The sequence below is a fragment of the Aspergillus flavus genome, chromosome 5 (assembly GCF_009017415.1).
Source record: "Aspergillus flavus chromosome 5, complete sequence".
NCBI classification, from domain to species: domain Eukaryota; kingdom Fungi; phylum Ascomycota; class Eurotiomycetes; order Eurotiales; family Aspergillaceae; genus Aspergillus; species Aspergillus flavus.
Window position 1 is genome coordinate 3423433 of NC_092408.1, and position 20930 is coordinate 3444362.

Sequence of the window (20930 nt, forward strand, 5' to 3'; positions counted from 1 at the left end):
AATCCACGGACCGATGACGTCGACGAGAATTGGGGTGGGATCACGGGAGAGCTTCAGAATGGCATCTTCGGTCCACGGGGAGGGCGGGGAGGAAAAGAACGGAACCGTTTCGTCGATGGGGGAGGTTTAAAGAGAGCCAAATGAATTATCCGAGACCCCGGGGAGTTTGAGACGACAATAGGACACGAGCCGAAAGTCCACAGAAATTCTGGAAGAAGTAGCTAAAAGTGAACATAATGGTTAGAGAGAGAGCAACCCACAGACCAGACAGAGAGCTTTCCGCCGAATACTAATTCATGAAAGCGGGGAATGGGATCACCGAATAGATGCTGCGGTTGAGCTCCACCGCGAACTTGAACTTTCCGCCTACCAGCGAAAAACTAAACCAACTCGAGCCAAGTGGTGCCCGCCTTATCAATTGGGATTCCCTCCGCTCTTTTTTACCTGCTCTTGTGTTGCCGTTCAGTGAGGTTTCCACCCCCCACAAAAAGAACCAGAAATTTTATACCAATATTGATAGTTTCCAAGAAGAAGAAAGGAAGGAAGTAAGGAAAATAAAAGACTGGTGTTTTTCCCTTTTCCTTAGCAAGAACCCCGAAAACCAGAATTGTGTACCCCAATCAGCGGAGATGGAGGGAGGTGTCGTGATAGGGAAAAGTAAAACCAGAACACATCCATTTACGCGACAAAAGTTGAGCTGGTACGAGTGGGGGTCTTCACCACTGAAACACCAGAGACACTGATCCGCTATTATTCAGAGCATGGAGTTCCATGACAAATCACCAGAATGTAACAAGAGTGCCCCTCTCAATTGCAGATATAGAGGTAGTTAGTCTGATGTACCCAACTATAAGAGCCAGAAATTGGGTGAAGGGGAAGTAGGAGAGAACTGCGAAAAACCTCAGCTGTAGGGAACAGGGAACTACCACGGAGAGGTACGTACATTTACAAATTACAGGTGTTGTTGGTTGGGGCCAGTGAGGATGAATGCATGCTGAAGATCGTCACCCAACTCACAGAACCCCAAGATCATTGGGCCATTTTGCTTATGCTGGCTTGACATCGACTGAACACCAGTTTGCTTGCTTTGCTTGCTGCATTTCAAGCATGCATCACAAAGGATTAGTGGGAGGATCCTGTACGATCCCTACCACCTACGGAGCCTCTTATGGGTTCCTCTGAAAACTGGTACCTGGTAGATGGATTTATCTACTCCTATACATTTCTCTACCCGTTTTAAATTCATCTATTTTTTTTTTTTTTTTTTTTTTTTTTTTTTTTTTTGCTTCTTCCTCTATCCGTAGGTATTCCAAAAGGGACTCACTCCCAAAACTGCTCGTCTGCCTTAAATAAAGACACCTTTTTCCTCTACTGTGGATTAATTATCCAATATGACAGCGGGGCAGCGCAGGGGCCACCTACTTCACCTGACAGCCCATACAACTTATCTCTGATACCTAAGGCAACAAAAGACCTTTTATCATTGGCGGTGATTGACACACAGCTTCTCCTCAATTAGTAGCTTCCACGCATCAATGTAAGCCAAGTCTGTTAGAAACATTATTGACGCCGGGATTTAAGATCCGCTTTTCCCGTTCTCCTTCAATCGCTATTACGACAGCCAATGCATGAATACAGCCTCATCGCAATGTCATTACAGATTCGGTCATGGCAAGATCCCATGGCAGGGAGCGGCAGTGACTATCTCTGGCTTGGCGAGAGCTAAGTGCGTATAGAGAGGAGTGGAAAGTGTTCCGTTGGGCCGGTGCGAGGAGCCGGCGCTTGACACAGAGGCCTTGCCGGTTCGGGACCATCGCTTACAGCAGGGTTCCATACGGTTTGGTGGCCCGGTAGTAGACGGGGAGCAGGTCGGTGTGTATATATATCAGATCCTGTCGACTCTAGACCAATCAGGATGTCGGCACAGGAACCACGACTCTTTGGTCACATAGGTTAAATCCTCATTCCGTCTTCGATCGGCGATTTCCCAGAAGGAAATTAACGTAAGCAGGTCGATTGCCCTTCAGGGATTCTAGAGCGTCCTGCATAAGTCCGTACACCAGACTCAGCTTCAACCCCAGTTTTGTCGTGCGAGCAGCTGTATAAACATCGTGACGAGCTAAACACAGCCGGTATTTAGCACTTACTTCTGGATGAGTTTTTTAACATCAACAAGGAACGAACCTAATAAACTGTAGATGCCAGAGAATGATAAACCAGCTGTCACTGTAGACAGGAAGTCCCTCCGGTCATGCCGGGCATAATCCACTGTTTCTTCGAATAGACAGAATGCAAGTGCGCCGAAGCCTAGTTTTAATCCCATCTTCATTCCCTCTTTTACTCCCCCAACAATTGCCGTGTAGTTCTTCGTTTTGTGGTATTGAAACCATCCGGTCGATGTCGTGGGAAAGCGATGAGCGTTTTCGGCACGGAAGCGATATGCTGACTTTTTACTTCCATGAGACGACCCGATGACCATACCAACTGAGAAGGCCGACATGGCAGTGTAAGGCAGACGTCTTCCGACTTCAATACCAAGTCTGGGGGGTGCATCCGATTCAAAGAGCTTATCCCAGTGGAGTATCTCCATCAAGGTTGTTGAGCCTCGAGGATGCGCGTCTGACGATCGGTGGGAGTCCATGGTGATAAATGATTTAAACAAGAGTCTGTACTGTACTGTGAATAGGGGGTAGTGTAGAATATAGAGCGGATAAGGCGTTATCCAAATTTCAATGAAGCTGGTTTCTCTGCGACAACATTGCCGAGTTACCTTTCTTGTATTGACTTTCCTGTTCCGTTTTCGGTCCGACTTAGCGCCGTCCTTTGCTTCAATTCCTAGGCTATAGCTTAGTTAAGGCTAGCTTTAGTAGTTAACTATAGATTAACATTACGGAGTATATATCCCAGGTCATTCTAGGTGATGTCTTTATTCAGAGTACTCTATGTCTTCGAGGAAGACTGCTTAGTGTAGGATTATTTGCCGTATGATTACGGTTTAAATCGAGGAGAGTTACGTGGACACTCTAGTTAAGTACGTAATTTGCTTACATTTTAGAGTGCTCGGATTAATTTGCTTGTTGAGGATGCTTAAGTAGATATATTGTAGATTATAGTCGGAATAGTAAACGGAAATAAGGAAAAGCGTATCTCTTCTTTCTCAGTTTGTGCTCATTTAATCTCAAAAGTAACAACACCATACCCTCAACCCTACCCGGAAATAAATATATGGAGTAGATATGGAACCCATGTATATCGCCTACTCCGGATTACTAGTAGCTTCTCTAAGCAATGCCAACTACGAAAACCCCAATAAGTACCCCGTAAACTCTTCCTCTCCCTCCAATATAGCCACTGCCATATCCAACACTCTACTGTGTCCGAACCCGTCACAATACCTAAAAGCAGGGCTTCAATACCTCGTACCGTGCAATATCTTAGAACATTGATATATAGCTATGTTACAGAGTACAGGTCCATTGGATGCGAAGCCTATCAATCTGTTCTCGGCCAATAAACCAACCATCCGTGTGTCAGTGTTCAGAAACATTCAAAGGCGGTCACGTGTTATCAATAGAGGCAACGGCACCCGTATCGGGAAACCAAAGAGGTCTTTTCAATGCACCTTTATCTTTTGCTTCAGAATTCGGGCCTGGGATTACCTTATTTCAGACTAAAAAAGCTCAGGAGACAACTCAAGCTCTGAGGGAAAAAGGAGTTCCGCAGACCTAATAAACTTCTCGATCAACAGCCAAATCAAGATTACATCATGGTAAGCTTGACACCATGACTCGCTACCTGTGCATGAAAGGTGAACACGACTTCGCTGACTTTGTATGATGCCATAGTCGCAACCTGATCCTTTAAGTTGGACGCTTCTGTTCAAGAAGCACAAGATGACCGTGCTCCTGATGCTCCCGCCTTCCGCAACGATCCCAAGCGTCCAAGCTACACTCCTCCGAGCGCTTCAATCACGCGGTCTAACAGAAATCAATGGCGATCCGGTACCGGAAGACTCGTCTGATATTGAATTTGGTGTCGCAGTAGACAGAAATGACCTCGGAAAGGGTTGGACTAAGCTTGAGTTCCAGACGCCGCAGTTCGATGAAGATGAAGCACCAAAACGAGGGGCGGGGAGGAGATCTGCAGCCCCTCTGAGCTTACAAGCGGCTGAGATTAGAAATGGACAGCCTGTTGCTTTCAGGTTCCGGAAGCGCGGAGAGGAAACTGAAACGGCTGAAGAACTGATTGACCTCGAACTAGAGGACCCTGGTTGGGATGTTGTTCTTCCTAGTCTCGATGACGAAGAGGAGGAAAATTAAAGTAGATCACACATTTTTCTATGTTGATGAGTATCTTGTTGTTATTGGATTTTCTTTACTCTATGTTTTTGGCGCAGGGCTGGGACGAGGTGCTATTAGACGGCGTTCACGATCTTTCACCGGGTGGCCGAGAATATACATTGACGACTTGACATGTACCCGTAGAATCACCTGTATACAAGCAGTGAAAAGAATATTTTGTGGTCAATATACAGTAGCCTTAGTATATAGCGGTCTGCATCTTCTTCCTAGTGTGTAGTCCTTGGTAGATCATACCGTCCTAAGGGTTTCGTCTACTATTTACTTCCTAATAAATGTGAAATAATAGTCTTTCGAAGCCATGTCGGTATGCTACAACATACTCCAGAGTACGGTTGAGTCGCCATTTAATGGATCCTTGGGTGTCAACATGGAGTTAACTTTTAAGCACCTAGAAAACAATCAACACTTAAGTATAGACGAGGGCCCTCGCAGGAGAAACAAAATGGCAGAAGACTAGCACCAGCACTAAAAATAGATTAAATAAGAAAATCATCCGTGTAACAAGCGCCAGCCGATAAGAAAGTGACCTGGGGTACTACATATTCTTAATCAAACAGAGTTGTACCATGAAATTGATTAGAATCGAGCGGCACTGCATGGGATAGCTCTAAGTAGCATCGGACCAATCAGGATTAAAGCAGTGCGTTGTGTTAGGAAGCTTGTCATGTGGTTTTAGTGGGTTACCGCAGACAAGAGCCAGAACTTTCCGTAGTTCTGGGTTAAGGCCAAGAAACACAGACACGCTATGAGCACGCACTAGTAGTCGTCCGGGGCAACGGCGAGTTGACACAACAAGCCCCCGTGTCAACACTTTAAGTGGCTTGAAGCTCATACTAGCACCTCAGCGTAACTCAACAGGGTAATTCTGGGGCTGTCGGGAAATAGGTCCACAGTCAACATTCTTCGTCGATGAGCTCGTTCTCCAATTCTTATCTCTTCGTCGCCTCATCGTTGTTTCGACACGCCGCCGGTGTAGGGCGTCGCTGGATATTTCGACAACTGCCCTCCCCGCGCCGATAAATCTCGACTTGAGACTCACTTTCCGCCTGGAGGGAAGTAGCACCTCTTTCATCTTCGACAAACAGCAATATGGCAATTCCAAGTGACGCTTCGTCTATCACCGTTGCAGTTAGAGTGAGGCCTTTCACAATCAGGGAGGCGGCACAGATCTCAAAATGTGAAGACGGTCCTCTCTTCCTTGGAGATGGCTCTTTGGCTGGAGCACCAACACCAAAGCTCAACCAGAAGGGAATTCGATCGATTATCAAGGTTATCGATGATAGGTGCCTGTGAGTGCAGTGCGAGTATTTCCCTGTTCCTTGGACAACAACAATTGACTGGGTTCTCTCAGAGTCTTCGACCCTCCGGAAGACAGCCCGGTACAGAAGTTCTCGAAAAGTGTTGTCCCCAACGGCAAACGCGTTAAAGACCAGACTTTTGCCTTCGACCGTATCTTTGACCAGAATGCTTCCCAAGGAGAGGTGTATGAAGCGACAACACGCACGCTTCTCGACAGCGTTCTTGATGGTTACAACGCCACAGTCTTCGCATATGGTGCGACTGGATGTGGAAAGACCCATACAATTACCGGAACGGCCCAGCAGCCTGGTATAATCTTTATGACTATGCAAGAGTTGTTTGAGCGTATCGACGAAAGATCGGGAGAGAAGGCGACAGAAATTTCTCTCTCGTACCTAGAAATCTACAACGAAACTATCCGTGACCTCCTTGTCCCTGGTGGCAGCAAAGGAGGCTTGATGCTGCGGGAAGACTCAAATAAATCGGTTTCAGTATCTGGGCTGTCAAGCCACCATCCCCAAAATGTGCAGCAGGTGATGGATATGATCATGAAGGGTAATGAGTGTCGCACAATGTCCCCAACAGAGGCCAACGCCACCTCTTCACGGTCACATGCAGTTCTTCAAATCAATATTGCCCAAAAGGATCGCAACGCTGATGTCAATGAGCCTCACACAATGGCAACACTGAGCATCATTGATCTTGCTGGTAGTGAGCGTGCAAGTGCAACGAAGAACAGAGGCGAGAGATTGTTCGAAGGTGCGAATATTAACAAATCGCTCCTCGCGTTAGGTAGCTGCATTAACGCTCTCTGTGACCCCCGAAAACGGAATCATGTTCCATACAGAAATTCGAAGCTCACTCGGCTCTTGAAGTTCTCATTGGGCGGCAATTGCAAGACAGTAATGATTGTCTGTGTTAGCCCCTCCAGCCAGCATTTCGACGAGACCCAAAACACCTTGCGTTATGCCAACAGAGCGAAGAATATCCAAACCAAGGTTACGAGGAATGTGTTCAATGTCAACCGTCACGTGAAGGACTTCCTGGTGAAGATCGACGAACAAATGAATCTAATTAACGAACTTAAAGCTCAACAGAAAGACTACGAGAGAATCGCTTTTGCGAAGTTTAAGAAGCAAACGGAAAAGAAAGACGCAGTTGTCCGCGAAGGAATCTCTCGTATCCGAAATGCTTATGAGCACTCACTGCCTGAGAGGCAGGAAAGGACTGCAAACATGCTCAAGTCAAGACAGATTAGCCGCAGGATCGGTATACTGTCTTCGTGGATTGCTGCTTTTGACAGCGTATGTGCGAATTCCGAGAATGAGGTGCCCTTAGCGAATCTTCAAGCCATTCGCAAAACGGCACAAGGTGTTCTCCTTGAGTTGGAGAGTAGTAGGCAGCATTACCACCAACGGCTGGCTAGGAGCACTTGGGACAGAGGCATTAACTCGGCCGTTGAGCACGCCGTTCGTCAACTCCACGACTTTGGAATCAACGATAACGGTGACCTTGCCAACCTTCATCGCGAAGCAGAGCTCCTGAAATCAAACACAGAGCGTGATGCTTTTTCGGCGGTAGCGGAACAGGAGAAGGCAGGGGAAGCGGAAACCGTACAGCTACTGCTTCAGGCTCAATTCGAGGCCATATCTGCAATTGAGGATATCATGCAAATGAGCGAAGAGGAAGCTGTTGAGGCGGGCAAGAGTATTCTTTCTAAGATGCTTGACTCCTGCTCTACTGCAACATCTAGTCTTGTGAAACCAGATGGCAGCTTACCGGCAGCTCAGCCATTCAGCCCTTCCAAAGCCATGTCCCCCAAGCCGAAGAAGAGAGTGAGTCTTGCAGCACTACCTGCTGGCAAGACTCTCGCTGCACCTATCAGCTTGGCATCGACAGCACCTGCCTCGCCCGGCAAGGGATCGCCCCGACGCCGTAGGTTGGGGGGTGGCCGGAAGAGCGTCACATTCTCACCCAAGAAGCCTCAGGCCAAATCAACAAAACGAAGCGTACGTTGGAAGGATGACGAGCAAGACGGTTCTTTGGCTGAGTTTCAGAAGACACCACAAAAGCCGCGGGCACAACTTTTCCCCGAAGGCCCCCAAGGCAGTCCCAGTGAGCCCCCAATGCCTAGAACGTCACCCGTTCCGCGTGGCATCCCAGTGCCCAGTCGTAATATCAGTCCTTCGTATGGGTTTTCACCAGTCCCTGCCCCGCCGGAGCCAACATTGCATGTCCCGAAGAACAACCGATTCAAAGCCGGCTTCCTCTCCAAGAAAATTAGCGGCTCACCAATTGCGCCCCCTCCTTCGACCTCGCTTCCTGCCTCAGACGGTGAACATTCTCCCCTCCGCAACATCGAGAACAGCAGCTTTCTGAACCGCGCATCGGTTGACCGTCCCTCTAGGATCGCGGTTCGTACTTCGAGTGGCAGCTACACCAGCAGTCCCGCATCGGACAACAAGGAAAGCTGGAAGGCAAACAAAGACGACGCCATCCGGATCAGTTCGGCGATGAGGCGCATCTCTGGTGGACATTTCGGTGCTGGCGCTTCTGCCAATTCTCTTCGGGTTCATCGTCGCCGGAGTCCGGGGTCTGCAACTTATGGCAGCTCTTCACCTGAAAACACCATGTTCACCGCGCAGGCAAGGAGAATGGCCAAGGGTGAGAAGGAGCACGAGGCCAAACCAGGCGTTTTGGGACCTCGGACTCTTCCCATTATGAAAAATACCGGACGACGGACTACTTTTGGAGGGGAAATCCGGCCCCGAGACATTAGTCTCACTAGTAGGGACGCTATTCGACTCAGCGCCATGGCAACCCCCAACCTCCAAAGGCCCTCCGAGAGCCTCTATTCCAACTCTGGAGCAGGATGGAGGTGAATACAATTGCTGATTCAGGGTTTTTTTGCATTGCATTCTTGGGGGGTGTTTTACCAATACTTGGAAACGGTGTTTCGGAGAATAGATACCATTTGCTTTTTCTTAACTTATAATGTCCACGCCAACCATGAGGTCCGGTATCCGGGTTATACCGTCCTCCTCGTTCTGTTGCGCTGAGAACTTCACCAAATGATTTGGAAACATGCTGGAGTTTCAATTTCTATTCGATGTTCATTTTTTTTTTTTTTCCTGTTCTATGTGTATTGCATATAATATTTCCGGAACATGTACAATATCGGATGCGACGTTTGAATGGGTTTTTATACAATAGGAAGCCAAGACTGTTGTCTATACTTTAATCTATTTTCGGTCTCGAGTTCGGTAGAGAGACTCAAATTAGATTAATTACTCCGTAGGCAGTCATTATGTCATTGCGCCGAATGACGCCACTGCAGAAACTCCTCCGCAATCTGACAAATACACAGTAAAGGAAGGCATACCATAGAGAGAAGTCTTCTTCTTCCTCAACATATTTCGTTCCAGTTCCAATGACTAATTAATTACCTAGCTTGGTGCTGCTAGAAGCTACCTGGTTACTGGCACAACTGACATTGAGCCTGACAAGTTCAAGTTAAACTTAATTGTATCGCATTCTCCTGCCCTCGCAATAAATTTGCCGGTACCCCTCAGCGGAAACCTCGAGGCAAATTTATTTGCGAAGCAAATTAACTGTTCAAGTATCACGTAAAAAATCAGTTGAATGGCCTTCGCCGCACCCGCGATTGGTTCGACCTTACTATTCTCACGAATTTTCCGTCCGTTCTCCACCAGCGCTCCGTTTCTCTCTTTAACACCTGAATCTGCATCGCGCAACATGTCCAACAACACGCAAATCGCCACTCTGGCTGCTGGATGCTTCTGGGGCGTCGAGCACCTCTTTCGCAAGAACTTCGGCAATGGGAAAGGTCTCCTAGATGCGAAGGTTGGTTATTGCGGTGGAGAGACGGCGTCGCCCTCGTATCGGGCTGTGTGCACCGGAGATACCGGCCGTAAGTATTGAATTTGTATACTTCTCTGCAACCTATGTTCCTGAAGCTAATCGAGGATGATTCTTTCTTTGCTATATGGTAGATGCCGAAGCGGTGCAAGTGACGTTTGATCCCTCCATCGTTACCTACCGGTCTCTTCTGGAATTTTTCTACCGCATGCACGACCCCACCACTTTGAACCGCCAGGGACCTGATGTCGGCACCCAGTACCGTAGCGCCATCTTCACCCACGGAGACGAGCAGGAGCAGATCGCCAAGGATGTATCGGAGAAGGTGAGCAAGGAGTGGTACAAACAGCCTCTCTCCACTGACATTGTGCGTGCTGGCCAATGGTGGGATGCGGAGGAGTACCACCAGCTCTACCTGAACAAGAACCCAACGGGCTATGAATGTCCTGCTCAGTATGTTATGAACCGATCTCTAATATAAGCCGTTTTATCTTGTGAGAGGGAGTTAAGAGCTAATGTGTCGTGCAGCTACGTGAGAACGTTCCCGCCTCTTTCTGCCTGACTGGAGGCGAAGATATGAGATATGAACTTCGAACATATGTCCACCTTGATGGTCTTGAGATAGTCCGGCTGAACTAGGATGTTTTACAAGATAACTGCTTTTTAAAGAGGCGCAGTTTGCTCAGGACAAGCTCGTTTGTATAGGGTATGTATATTGACGGGACCCGAGATGTGCATTATACATCTCTCAAATATTATCCAGATGTCTCACAGGGTGTGCCAATCTTGACTTTATGGTATCCTAATTCTTCAGATATTTAAGTAGGAAGGAGAGCGTGTCTCCTATAATATGGCAGTGTGCTAAATAGTAAACACAAGTGCTACCTACAGTAAAGGAAGACAACCGTACATAGAAGGAGAGATATTATCAAGTCACTAATTTTTCAAAGGATACAACATATAGTTCTGACTACCTTTAAAGCGGGCAAGGAATATGTAAAGTTCGTTATATAGCAGGCAGTGGCTTGCCTGTTGTTGTCTTCTTTGTTTACTTCGATATCAATTCACTCATTCAAGTATGGACTCAGGTGACAACTCCCCTCCTCTGTCCCAATGCAGACACACTGCTTTCTCTGGCTTTTCTTTCCGCCATCACTCTCTACCTCTTCCTCTCCCATCCTTTCACAAGGTAATCACCTCTCTTCCTTCCCCCAATCATCCATCACCCACTCCCTGTTTCTTCGATTGTTAGAACTTCCTACCGCTATCTACAGAAGTGTTGTCTGTCAGAAGCATTTGCTCGGTGTTCAACCAGTCTAATGGACTGGCGACAACACAGCAGAGAATTTTGAGCAGAAAGGCTGTTTGACGAACATCCTTCCAATCTGTCACCTACCCGCGGCAACTGCCTTCTTGGGATTTCTCATCGCCATCAGTGCCTTTGTTTCTATACCCGCCAATTTGCTACACTATCCCTCCAAGTATTCCCTCGACGTGTACTCAACCTGAAGGTCAGTAGACAGAGCCTTAGGGAGGCTTTGAACGGTATGAGACTCCATCGACCTTGTCGTACCCGCGTGTATCCACCACTGAATCTGACCACGTTTGTAAGAAGGAGCCCTCAGATACCCTTCCACAAACACGAGTGCCTTCCAGGGCACTGTTTTATTCATTGAGGAGGTCAGTATCAGCGGCTCCGTTATATCAGGTTGGGTCTCGTTATGATGGCAGGCTACTCTGTTGAGGCAGCCATGGCTGAGGCCCTGGGCCATCTTAACCGCATCGCATGCCATGTAAGCGTCTCTCATACCACAGATGAATTTATAGAAGCCACTACTGAGTGAACAAGTTCCGCAAGCACGAGCAGCACGGCGCTGCAAATGAGATTGGCAAACTGAGCATTATGATTGTCAATGTCTTCTCCGAAGCTGTTGAGCATATTCCCACTAACGAATTCGCCGATGTGGTAAGCTGCTCTATCAACATCCGGACACAAGATTAGTCTCAGTAACAGGAGCAGGCTACAAACTGCCAGAACACTGTAGGTAATCACAATCTGATTCAGCAACAAGCTGTGGCGGCTCTCATGAACGAGGTCGAGAAGGAAAAAGACAGTATCACCTGTCAAACCAGCGCCTTGCAGAACATCTCGTCTGAAGCCCAGCTCCCAATGACTGGAAGCTGGGCTCAGGTCGCTAGTTCTACCTCAAGTCTCCCAGTCCAGCCTCAAGGGGTAGGCCAGTTCATGACTCCGTTGCCCTTGGGGCCGGCCTCTCTGTCCAAGCAGACCTCGAACAATGACGAGAATGGCGATACTCGGATGTCAGGAATTTCGGATGTCACGCTTTCTGCGCCCATGTTTCCAGAGATTCCAGAGGCCAAGGCAGGGGTCCTTCGTATTTATGGAAAAACCTCCAAAGAGATCATACAGTATCTTACTACCCGTATCCACGAGGGTCCATTGCAGGACATCCGACTTGAAACCAACGGAAGGACGCGAGTGACCTTCCAGCATGCGTCTCAGGCGCTTGCTTTCCTGAAGTCTAACCAGGAGATGGAGCAAATGCTTGGCTACGGGCGTTTTGGATGCGGCTACCGCGTTGAATTGGCTGAGATTATTGATTGGAACGACGACCATCGTCGGATGAACCAGCCCATCCGAGAGCGTCGTCGTCTGTCCTTTGCGAGAAAGCGGCTCTTTGCCGACAATATGTCGCCAGAGAAGTGGAAGCAGGACATCTGTACTTTGGCTGGACCAGGGAATATTGATTTCCTCTGGGTCTTCAATTCTGGTAACGGTGAGTTAGTAGCACGAAAACAATGGGTCTCCAATAGACCAAGCCCCAGCTAATCGGGCGGTAGCAACGGCTGTCTTCACGAGCACAACTGTTGCTCGCAAGGTTTTGGAGGTGTTCAACCGATGGAAGGACGGCCGAAACGTCTACAGTGGGGTTTCCGTGACCTACTCGTCGGACCCATGCGAGAAAGAGTTAGTTTTGGTCAAAGACACCGCTCGCCCCAACATTGCCAAGAATTTCGTGAAAAGACCCATTCGATAGATGCAGGACTCCCGTTGAACGGATGGGCAGTGCTTCGAGCCCCTGTTTCATCTCAACTGCTTTAAATTGACATCACATCAAGTCAAACGCGCGAGAAAAATTCAAAGGACGGAAAATTTCCAAAGTAAAGAAAGAAAGAAAGAAAGAAAAAAGACAAAAAGAAAGAAAAAATTAAGGTAAGAAAACCAAAGGGATTATCAACGAGGGTGAACTGTTTGCGGGGTGTTGGAATTTTATGGAATGTTGTCCAGGCGATTCGAGCAACGTGGTAAAGGCACCACACGATCTGAGCCGTAAGAAATGAAGTGGAGTGGAAGCACGAGTGGGATTGTACGCATGTACGGAAATGTCAAGTTGTTTTGAGACGGCCTCCTGTGGACGAGTTCTGTTTTGGCCACTTGTGGTCCGACTGGCATACAAAGCAGGATTCCATCCATGATCCCTCAGGGACGGTCATACATGCACAGGGTTGGTCTCAACACGGCTCGCCATAGGGATGATTCGCAAGCCGAACCTTCTGCCTTGAGCAACGTTTGCTGTGGTTGGCTGATGGTCCAGAGCATACTGGTAGGGAAACAGTCAACCAAGGTTGGAGAGTGCCAGTGAGATATCAATAATGGCTTTCGGAGGCCTCTGGCAGGCACTCGAGTAATGGTAACTCATAGAAACCAAATACCATCCATTATTGATATGATATGAACCTTCACCATCCTTTGGATCTATCCTACTCAAACAAGTGACAGGGCATCGTATGTACACGGGACAGATGGCCCCTTGCAGCAGGGAGCATTATTGCTGATAGAGACCGAGAACGGCATTTGAGGTCAGGGGAACGCGATTAGATAAGTCACAGATTCCCTTTAAGTTAGTTGTTTGTTTATTTATTAAGAAATTGCTGGAAACGGAAAACCAGCATAGGAGGGGTCAAGTGCAGGAATATCTCAGCAATGAAGCACGGAATTAAAGGGATAGAGATAAGATATACAGTACATACACATGCCCATGATGTCAAAGTAGATGAAGCCCAGGAAAGTTTTCCCCCGTTGATCGCTGTCACCATTGTTGGATGATAGAATTAGAAATCTTCGGGCCCTGTCTGATCCGTCCATGCATGTACCGGACCAATGTAGGTACAGACGGCAGTTGGTCTATGCATCCAATGGATCAAAAGCTACCCCTGTTGGGCAGGCGAGAAAAGGAGAATGTCACTCGTCGCTGGTCGCAGCTATCAACCCCAATAGAGTTCAGTAGAGCAGGCTATCATTACTGCAATCAATGGGCCAAGGGTGCCAAGGTAACTTCCTGACTATTTCCCCCATTATTAGCGGACTAGCTCTGATTAGTATTGAGTACGGAGTAAGAAAAAATCTCTTCGTTTTTTTTTTTTTTTGTCTTTTCTATCATTTCAGTTTTATGGTTTTATTTTTGTTCGCATACCGGGCAAACTTAGTTTCGTTATCTTTCGGACAGAATGGACGATAATGTTTTAAACATAATCTATTTGTGTAGCTGTCAGCTGAAACCAGCGGAGTTTAGTCGACAATGGCTTCCTTTTCAGAACCGATTTTGCCTCCGAACGACGTCACACATTCCAACGGTGTCAGTGGCTATGTCAGGTCGTTAACATGTCCGGAGAAATATCCTAAAACAATCCTAATTATAGAACCGAGTGGACTTCTTCATTTTTTCATCATTTATTCTCTCGCTAATCGCTATGGGAGACAGACATTTTTTCTTATCTAACACCGCTGAATGACCAAGAACACCAAGAGTCGCCGTAGATTGGAGTCCCGGTAATAAATAGTCGGGAGAACCGTTAGGCTTCCTTGATTGGGAGGGCGTTCCACCAGTAGTAGCCGGAGTTAGTGGTGCTGTCGGGATCATCAGTTCCCCCTATCTATCGAAAACTTCGGTGCACGGTTGGACAGTGGAGAGAGGTCAAGCAAGAAAAATTGCCGCAGATTGAAATTTGATTCTTGACATAGATTAACGTAGTTACTGTGTGTCTGACACTTGTAAAATTACTCCCACTTATCTTTGACACGGAGGATGAAATCGGCGTGCGTCTCCCGAGGGGGGGATTATAGGGATCAGGTGATATCGATGCCCTGATTCGAATTGGAGTTGTCTTAAGACAAAGATCCACGCGTCCTGGGAAGGGGAAACTACCATTGGCCCTGAAGGGGTTCCTGCGAACCAACGATGGTGATTGGAGTAAGACATGTTTAATTTGTGAGCAGAAGAATCATTATGGAAGCTAAGTGTCTCTTAGTGTCCACAAACTACTACGAGTAGTGTGGCTGTCTTGTCCGGACCTGCCAATCGGCAGCTTTTTCCCCGATAAGAAGACCCCATTGAGTTTTTCCTATGGCGGTGGGTCCGTTCCCGAGAAGGGTTCACTTCAGGTTCAAATCCAGGGCCCTTTTTTTTTATTATTTATTTATTTATTTTTTCACTTTCTTTCTTTTGTGGCATGCACGGGACTGGAGACAAGGACACAAGCTAACCTTTCGTCCAGAACCTGGAAAGTATCGTACGTATCGTCAGTACCGTATGTAATGTTCACATCCAGGTTCCCAATTGACGATTCCGGAGATGTCTTCAACTTGTCTCTGTAGAACATTCCGGTGGCTGCAGAGAATAGTTTCTTATTCTTAAATAGAACTGTCAAGATCTAGAAAACAAGAAATCGTAAGAAGAGCCAGAGGTCTGACATCGTCTGGACATCTTTCGGGGATCAATTTCTTGGTCTGAATTGTAGGCGAAGAAGTAAGTAGGACTAATCCGGTGACCGTGCCATCAATCGTGGGGAAAAGTTCATCGTCTCGTGGCTCCTCCGTATTAATGGAAACGACCAATACAAGTGCAAGTCACTGACTAGTGAAGTGACATGGATTCATTTAAAGAACTTCCACCCCCGATCGACCTCTCCAGGAAAATCGTCCCTCCTCCTCTCCCTACTTTCGCTGGCCCTTTCTTGTCTTCAAGAATCCTTACTTGTCGACTCGTTTGGTGTTAAAATCCCCTTCAACGAGGACCCACGGAGATCTCGTTCGTTACCAGTTTCCCTCGTTTACTGACTCCTTTCCTCTTCTCGGCGGCGATTTTGTCCCGCGGTCCTTCATTAACTGGCGTGTCCGTTGATTGGGTCTCCATCACCATATATTGTCCAATAATCTGTGATCCTGCGGCAGGTCTTATTTAATTGATTCCTCTCTCGCGCTCTCTTCGAACCCGTACAAGTTCGGTACGTTCCCTCGCTTTTTCTACTTTTTCTTTTCTCTTTTCCCCCTGGGGTTCGATCTATATCTGCTGGTGCCGATAAGCTCCGGTGACGAGGGGAAAAAGCAAAGGAAATTGTCAACCGAACTGGTGGCTAACGCCCACATTGTATCGCAAGCTGCAGTCTGCCGTATAAACGTCGATCACTGCATTTCCTTGTCACTTTAATTATATTATCGGCATTATGGTTCGCATCGTTTCTTCTCTGCTCCTGGCCTCTTTGGCCTCCACATTCGCTTGGGCCGACACTATCAAGTGCGACGCTAATAACCAATGTCCGGAGAAATACCCTTGCTGCTCGCGTGAGTTCTCTTCGCTATTTGAACATAGTGTAACGCTCGTGCTGACGTTTCTCCGTTAGAATATGGCGAGTGTGGAACTGGCGCTTACTGTCTCGGCGGCTGTGATCCCATGCAGTCGTTCAGTCTGGACTCCTGCATGGCCGAGCCGATTTGCAAAAGCAAGACCTACAAGTGGGACAACCTCGACAGTGCTGCGCTGAACACCAAGTATCTTGGCAACGCGTCGGCGGCCGACTGGGTCTACAGCGGTTTCCCCAAGGTTGAGGATGGCAACCTGATCCTCACCATGCCCAAGAACAGCGTGGGCACTTTGTTCGCAAACAACCACTACGTCTGGTATGGCAAGATCAAGGGTAAGGTAAAGAGTAGCCGTGGCAAAGGTGTCGTGTCTGCTTTTATCCTGCTCTCGGACGTTAAGGACGAAATTGATTTTGAGTTTGTCGGCTACGACTTGGATAACGTTCAAACCAACTACTACTGGCAGGGCGTCCTGGACTGTAAGTGATTCGTTTGCCCAGCGGTAGAATAGCTGACGCTGACGCTGACGCTTTTGCTTAGACAACAATGGCGGAAAGGCCCCCGCGGGCAGCAGCACTTTCGACGACTGGCATGAGTATGAAATTGACTGGAAGCCCGATGCCATCACCTGGTCAGTCGACGGAAACGTCAAGCGGACGTTGACCCGGGAATCCACCTGGAATGAAACCGCAAAGCGCTACCAATTCCCTCAGACTCCCTCGAGAATGCAGTTGTCTCTGTGGCCCGCCGGTCAGGCAAGCAATGCTGAAGGAACCATTGAGTGGGCCGGTGGTGAGATCGACTGGGACAGCGAGGACATCAAGGACAAGGGTTACTACTATGCCTCATTCGGAGAGATCACCGTTGAATGCTATGACCCTCCGTCAAACTCGGGAGATGGCAAGAAATCGTACATCCTTACTAACAAGGACGGCCTTGAGGGTTCTTTCAAGCTCAGTAACAACGACACGGTGCTCGCCTCTCTTGGTGCTACCGGCCTCGACCCCGATCTCGGCGCCAGCTCCTCTTCGTCCTCGTCTTCGAGCGCGTCCACCAACAACAGCGTTCCTGAAAACCGCGGTGGCTCCGGTAATGAGCCTGGTGCAACTAGCTCCAACAGTACCAGCAGCAGTAGCGGTAGCAGTAGCAGCGGCAGCAGTGATTCTGGATTCAGCCAGGGAAGCAACAATGACAGCAACAACAGCAATAACTCGAATGGTGCCGCCTCTGCGAACGAGCGGGTCATGAAGGGTTCCTTCTTCGCCGTCTTGGTCGCTGTCGTCGTGCTGGTCACTCTGTGAACCAGTCACTATTAGGGCCCTTGCCTTCATTCTTGAATATTCTTTTCTTTCTTTTCTTTCCTTGGGTATATAACAACACTTACCCCCCATTCCATGCCCACGCGGTTTTGGTGTGTTCTGTTAAATCTACCTTCTATCCATGGCGGTCCCTCACTCTTCATGTCTGTCGCCTTATACCAGTTAACTATTCTATTCTGATTGGATGTCTTTGATGCTTTTAATGACCGCGCGTGGCAATGCCGCAAACGGCGCATTGCATGCCGTTTGATACTCATTCTAATACCCTTGTTTGCGTTTTGATGCTAGTATATGTATTATTAATTGATTGGCTCGGTGTCGATGAGTATCGGATCAATGAATATAATTTCTTCACGGCATTCTACTTTGGTTGTATTAGATCTGCATGTTTTGTTTACTTTCTTTTTTATCTTTTCTATGTTTCCCTTGACGGCAGGACTGCCTTTAAGCCCTTTCAACTACAACTACGACAGAACCTTTATCCCTGACTACCACCACAACAAACACAAATCATACTCATTGTTACTATACTCAAGATGAACACAATCCATCCAATTTCAAATAATCACCCAGACACAAAAGAACCATATCCCCACCAAATTATGTCTTCAAATACAAGCTTCATCCACCCAACCCCCCCACGTCACTAAACTCCCCATATCAATATACCTACCTATCTACCTATCCAACCTCCCACCAAAACCGCCCATCATCGAAACTCATACTCCACCCAAGCAACCCAGCCCTAAAAGAACAAAACCAAATCCCACCACCACCAGCCACATCTACTACAAAATCCCCTAAAAAGGCCAGAAAGAAAGAAGAAAAGAAAAGAAGAAGGAAGAATAATATGTGCTACTACATCAAAATAACCTACCTAGACTGTCCGCACACGAATTTCGAAATCGACCAACTATGCTATGAAGTCCTGAACCAGCTTCAACGGATCTACAATCCCCAGGAAAGTGAGGATGGTGTTCCCTTTGATGTGCCCGATTGTCGTCCTAATGTGGTTCATTTGGTGAATGGGGGCAATATAAGGGGTGAGAGGGTGAATGAGGGGAGTTGTTTTGAGTGCCTGCGGGGGTTGGTTGATAACTAGTCTTTGGGGTGGGTTGTATTTGTATTTTTCGGTTTTTTATTTTTTGAGGCTTTCTTTTAAGGTTGAGGGCGTGGGTTTTAGAGTTTGTTGGGGTGTATGTATGTACTTGTAGATAGGGGTTGGTCGTTTTGGGTTTAACGGTATTTTTCAGGGTTAATTTGTGATATGAAGTTTTATACTCCATACTACCTATTAAATGCCCAGCCATTGTTGATCTTTATAGGTCATAATATGTTTGTATTTCAAATCACATGGAGATATCAATCCTTTCACAATTTCACTAAACAGTATATCTATAGCAAAAGCCAAAACCAACATATATAGAACCCTAGATCAAGCCCAGAACGCCAATTCAAAGAACGCTAGATGAATTGTAGTATCTCAATGCAGCTCACCGCAGCCACATTCCCTCGTTTCCAAGTCCATGGAGCGCTTCTTGAATTCTCCATGGTAGGTATCCAAACCATCGGTGCGGACGGCCTCGCCCAAGGGGTCTCCCAACCAGCTGAGAGATGTGGAGGTGGAGGGTTCGACTTCAGGCTTCCATGTCCACTCGCTAGGAGTTTGAAGGCGCCTGGTGACGTCTTCTACGTCTACTTCAAGATAGTCGGAGAGGAAGGCTCCGACGTCTGTGTTCTCGTTGTTGCCCACCAGACGCCAGGCGTCTTTGGTGGAGGAGGCGTAGATGTTCACGTCAACGGCTAAACCGGTTGTCAGCTTGTACGATTACTAACGAGAAGAGAAGGGGAGGGGAACATACCCGAATGTCCATGCGTGGACCAACCAATCTGCGCCCTACGACTGATGATATCGGCAAACACGTAGTTGTTCGTATAAGGCAGCTTGGGGTCAAGAAGATGGTCGATTTCCTCATCCGTCGCGTCGAAAACGCCCAGGGATTTCTCCAGGAGTTCGTGAACGAATTTGCGCTGAGACTTGGCATCCGGGTTCTTGGAGAGGTATTCCCTGAGCGTTGCACCGGCAAACTCAGAGGAATGGCTGGCGTTGGCCAGGACGCCTGGCAGCCATTTGTACTCCGGATAAGCGTCATGCAGCTGTCGAGCCGCGGCCAGACCGCCCGTTTCGTGATCAGAGGTACTAACCACTACTCCTGGGGTAGAGTCTTGCTCCAGGAACTCAAGGACGGCTGCGAAGGCCCGGTCGTAGGCTAGGACTTCGTGAACCTGTGCTGCGGGGTCGTTTCCGTGTCCGGCGTGGTCGATGCGGGAGCCTTCGATCATAATGAAGAAACCCTTGTCGCTGTCCGCGGTGGCTTGGCTGAGAGTCTTGAGTGCGGTACGGGTCATTTCTTCCAGGGATGGGTACACGCCATCCTGGCTGCGACGGTCAATTTCATAGGGAATATCCTTCTCCGCGAAGAGACCCAGGAGCGGCAGCTTGGCTTCCGAGCCGCCGTTCAGGGAATCGAAGGCCTTCCGGTCATTCAGGTAGTGGAAGCCCTTTTGGCCAGCGATCTCTATCAAGTCCCGGTCATCACCACGGCAGCTGCCTTCCGTTGAGTTGGGGAGGAAATGGCATCGTCCACCACCGAACATCAAATCCACCACACGGCCCAGCGGGTGTTCACCGATCTCCTGCTCCGCAATACGATCCTCATACCCGCGAAGGTTGACATGCGAAGCAAAACAGGCAGGGGTAGCATCCGTAATCCGAGTGGTAACGACCAAGCCGGTCTTATAACCAGCCAAGGCAGCGGCCTCAAGCACAGTTCCACAAGGCGAGTGGTCAGGCAGCACGGAGATAGCTCCATTGTAGCTCTTATGGGCACACGAGAAGGCAGTAGCACCGGCTGCCGAATCAGTGACAAGGCTGTTGCTGGACCTCGTTCTAGAAGTACCAATGATGTGGTCATCCAGCACGAGTGTCTGATCCACGGGCAGTCCCTCCGTGAATTGTCTATAGTTTCTGGTCATAGTCAAACTAGTGGGTCCCATTCCGTCGGAGACCATGAAGATCAAGTTCCGCTTGCCGGTCGGCTTGCCTCCGGGGCCCCAAGGTTGCTTCGCGCTATGGTTTTTGCTCGTCTCATGTTGGTAAACCACGGCGAGGACGATCACGGCAATGGTAGCAATGAACGCCCAGGAAAAGAGACCGACGTCTTTCCAGAAGGCCCATTTGCTGCGTTGCTGTTCACGGTGGGTGCGCTCGCCTGTTAGTAAGGCGTCCTCTTCTTCTGCATTCCGAATCGAGGAGTGGTCGGAGGAGGGGCGCGGAGCCAAAAGGGGCTCGTCTCGCGCCATGACTGACGAATTGCCTTCGAAGCTCAACTTAGAGGGTTAATTGCAATG

General features: G+C 48.2%; 10 protein-coding genes across 10 annotated transcripts; 7 read left to right on the top strand and 3 right to left on the bottom strand.

The window, feature by feature from the left end:
* Positions 1-326: 326 nt before the first annotated feature.
* On the top strand, positions 327-648 carry F9C07_8940 (uncharacterized protein; the record flags this gene model as incomplete). Its single annotated transcript, XM_071511842.1, has 2 exons — positions 327-545; positions 625-648. 2 exons carry the CDS (start codon positions 327-329, stop codon positions 646-648), a joined length of 243 nt encoding a protein of 80 aa, XP_071364581.1.
* Positions 649-1961: 1313 nt separating this feature from the next.
* Positions 1962-2641, bottom strand: F9C07_8941 (uncharacterized protein; the record flags this gene model as incomplete). Its single annotated transcript, XM_041293261.1, has 2 exons — positions 1962-2119; positions 2185-2641. The coding sequence occupies 2 exons, from the start codon at positions 2639-2641 to the stop codon at positions 1962-1964; spliced, it is 615 nt and encodes a 204-aa protein (XP_041148119.1).
* Positions 2642-3119: 478 nt separating this feature from the next.
* F9C07_2285267 (P-loop containing nucleoside triphosphate hydrolase protein) lies at positions 3120-10090 on the top strand. Its single transcript, XM_041293243.2, has 3 exons — positions 3120-5650; positions 5713-9591; positions 9674-10090. The coding sequence occupies exons 1-2, from the start codon at positions 5451-5453 to the stop codon at positions 8540-8542; spliced, it is 3030 nt and encodes a 1009-aa protein (XP_041148121.1). The 5' UTR covers positions 3120-5450; the 3' UTR covers positions 8543-9591; positions 9674-10090.
* Positions 3653-4522, top strand: F9C07_8942 (uncharacterized protein). The gene is made up of 2 exons (XM_041286543.2): positions 3653-3769; positions 3846-4522. The coding sequence occupies exons 1-2, from the start codon at positions 3767-3769 to the stop codon at positions 4317-4319; spliced, it is 477 nt and encodes a 158-aa protein (XP_041148120.1). The 5' UTR covers positions 3653-3766; the 3' UTR covers positions 4320-4522.
* F9C07_1699704 (peptide methionine sulfoxide reductase) lies at positions 8741-10359 on the top strand. Its single transcript, XM_041293244.2, has 3 exons — positions 8741-9591; positions 9674-9992; positions 10068-10359. The coding sequence occupies exons 1-3, from the start codon at positions 9303-9305 to the stop codon at positions 10099-10101; spliced, it is 642 nt and encodes a 213-aa protein (XP_041148122.1). The 5' UTR covers positions 8741-9302; the 3' UTR covers positions 10102-10359.
* Positions 10360-11263: 904 nt separating this feature from the next.
* Positions 11264-12598, top strand: F9C07_2070811 (uncharacterized protein; the record flags this gene model as incomplete). The annotated part of the gene is made up of 4 exons (XM_071508762.1): positions 11264-11332; positions 11389-11505; positions 11605-12337; positions 12402-12598. The coding sequence occupies 4 exons, from the start codon at positions 11264-11266 to the stop codon at positions 12596-12598; spliced, it is 1116 nt and encodes a 371-aa protein (XP_071364582.1).
* Positions 12599-13033: 435 nt separating this feature from the next.
* On the top strand, positions 13034-13420 carry F9C07_8946 (uncharacterized protein; the record flags this gene model as incomplete). The annotated part of the gene is made up of 2 exons (XM_071511843.1): positions 13034-13200; positions 13342-13420. 2 exons carry the CDS (start codon positions 13034-13036, stop codon positions 13418-13420), a joined length of 246 nt encoding a protein of 81 aa, XP_071364583.1.
* Positions 13421-15050: 1630 nt separating this feature from the next.
* Positions 15051-15498, bottom strand: F9C07_8947 (uncharacterized protein; the record flags this gene model as incomplete). The annotated part of the gene is made up of 2 exons (XM_071511844.1): positions 15051-15262; positions 15477-15498. 2 exons carry the CDS (start codon positions 15496-15498, stop codon positions 15051-15053), a joined length of 234 nt encoding a protein of 77 aa, XP_071364584.1.
* A 566-nt stretch (positions 15499-16064) lies between these two features.
* F9C07_8948 (concanavalin A-like lectin/glucanase domain-containing protein) lies at positions 16065-17501 on the top strand (the record flags this gene model as incomplete). The annotated part of the gene is made up of 3 exons (XM_041293246.1): positions 16065-16182; positions 16242-16679; positions 16741-17501. 3 exons carry the CDS (start codon positions 16065-16067, stop codon positions 17499-17501), a joined length of 1317 nt encoding a protein of 438 aa, XP_041148124.1.
* A 1501-nt stretch (positions 17502-19002) lies between these two features.
* On the bottom strand, positions 19003-20882 carry F9C07_8949 (alkaline-phosphatase-like protein; the record flags this gene model as incomplete). Its single annotated transcript, XM_041293262.1, has 2 exons — positions 19003-19322; positions 19382-20882. 2 exons carry the CDS (start codon positions 20880-20882, stop codon positions 19003-19005), a joined length of 1821 nt encoding a protein of 606 aa, XP_041148125.1.
* Positions 20883-20930: the final 48 nt, after the last annotated feature.

What these genes read in the sequence shown, in the direction of transcription:
- F9C07_1699704 (XM_041293244.2), top strand. Translation starts at nt 9,303, where the DNA reads ATGGCCTTCGCCGCACCCGCGATTGGTTCGACCTTACTATTCTCACGA. An exon ending in GTGCACCGGAGATACCGGCC is followed by an intron (nt 9,592 to 9,673) that starts GTAAGTATTGAA and finishes GCTATATGGTAG; the next exon opens with ATGCCGAAGCGGTGCAAGTG. An exon ending in GGCTATGAATGTCCTGCTCA is followed by an intron (nt 9,993 to 10,067) that starts GTATGTTATGAA and finishes TGTGTCGTGCAG; the next exon opens with CTACGTGAGAACGTTCCCGC.
- F9C07_2285267 (XM_041293243.2), top strand. Translation starts at nt 5,451, where the DNA reads ATGGCAATTCCAAGTGACGCTTCGTCTATCACCGTTGCAGTTAGAGTG. An exon ending in GTTATCGATGATAGGTGCCT is followed by an intron (nt 5,651 to 5,712) that starts GTGAGTGCAGTG and finishes GGGTTCTCTCAG; the next exon opens with AGTCTTCGACCCTCCGGAAG.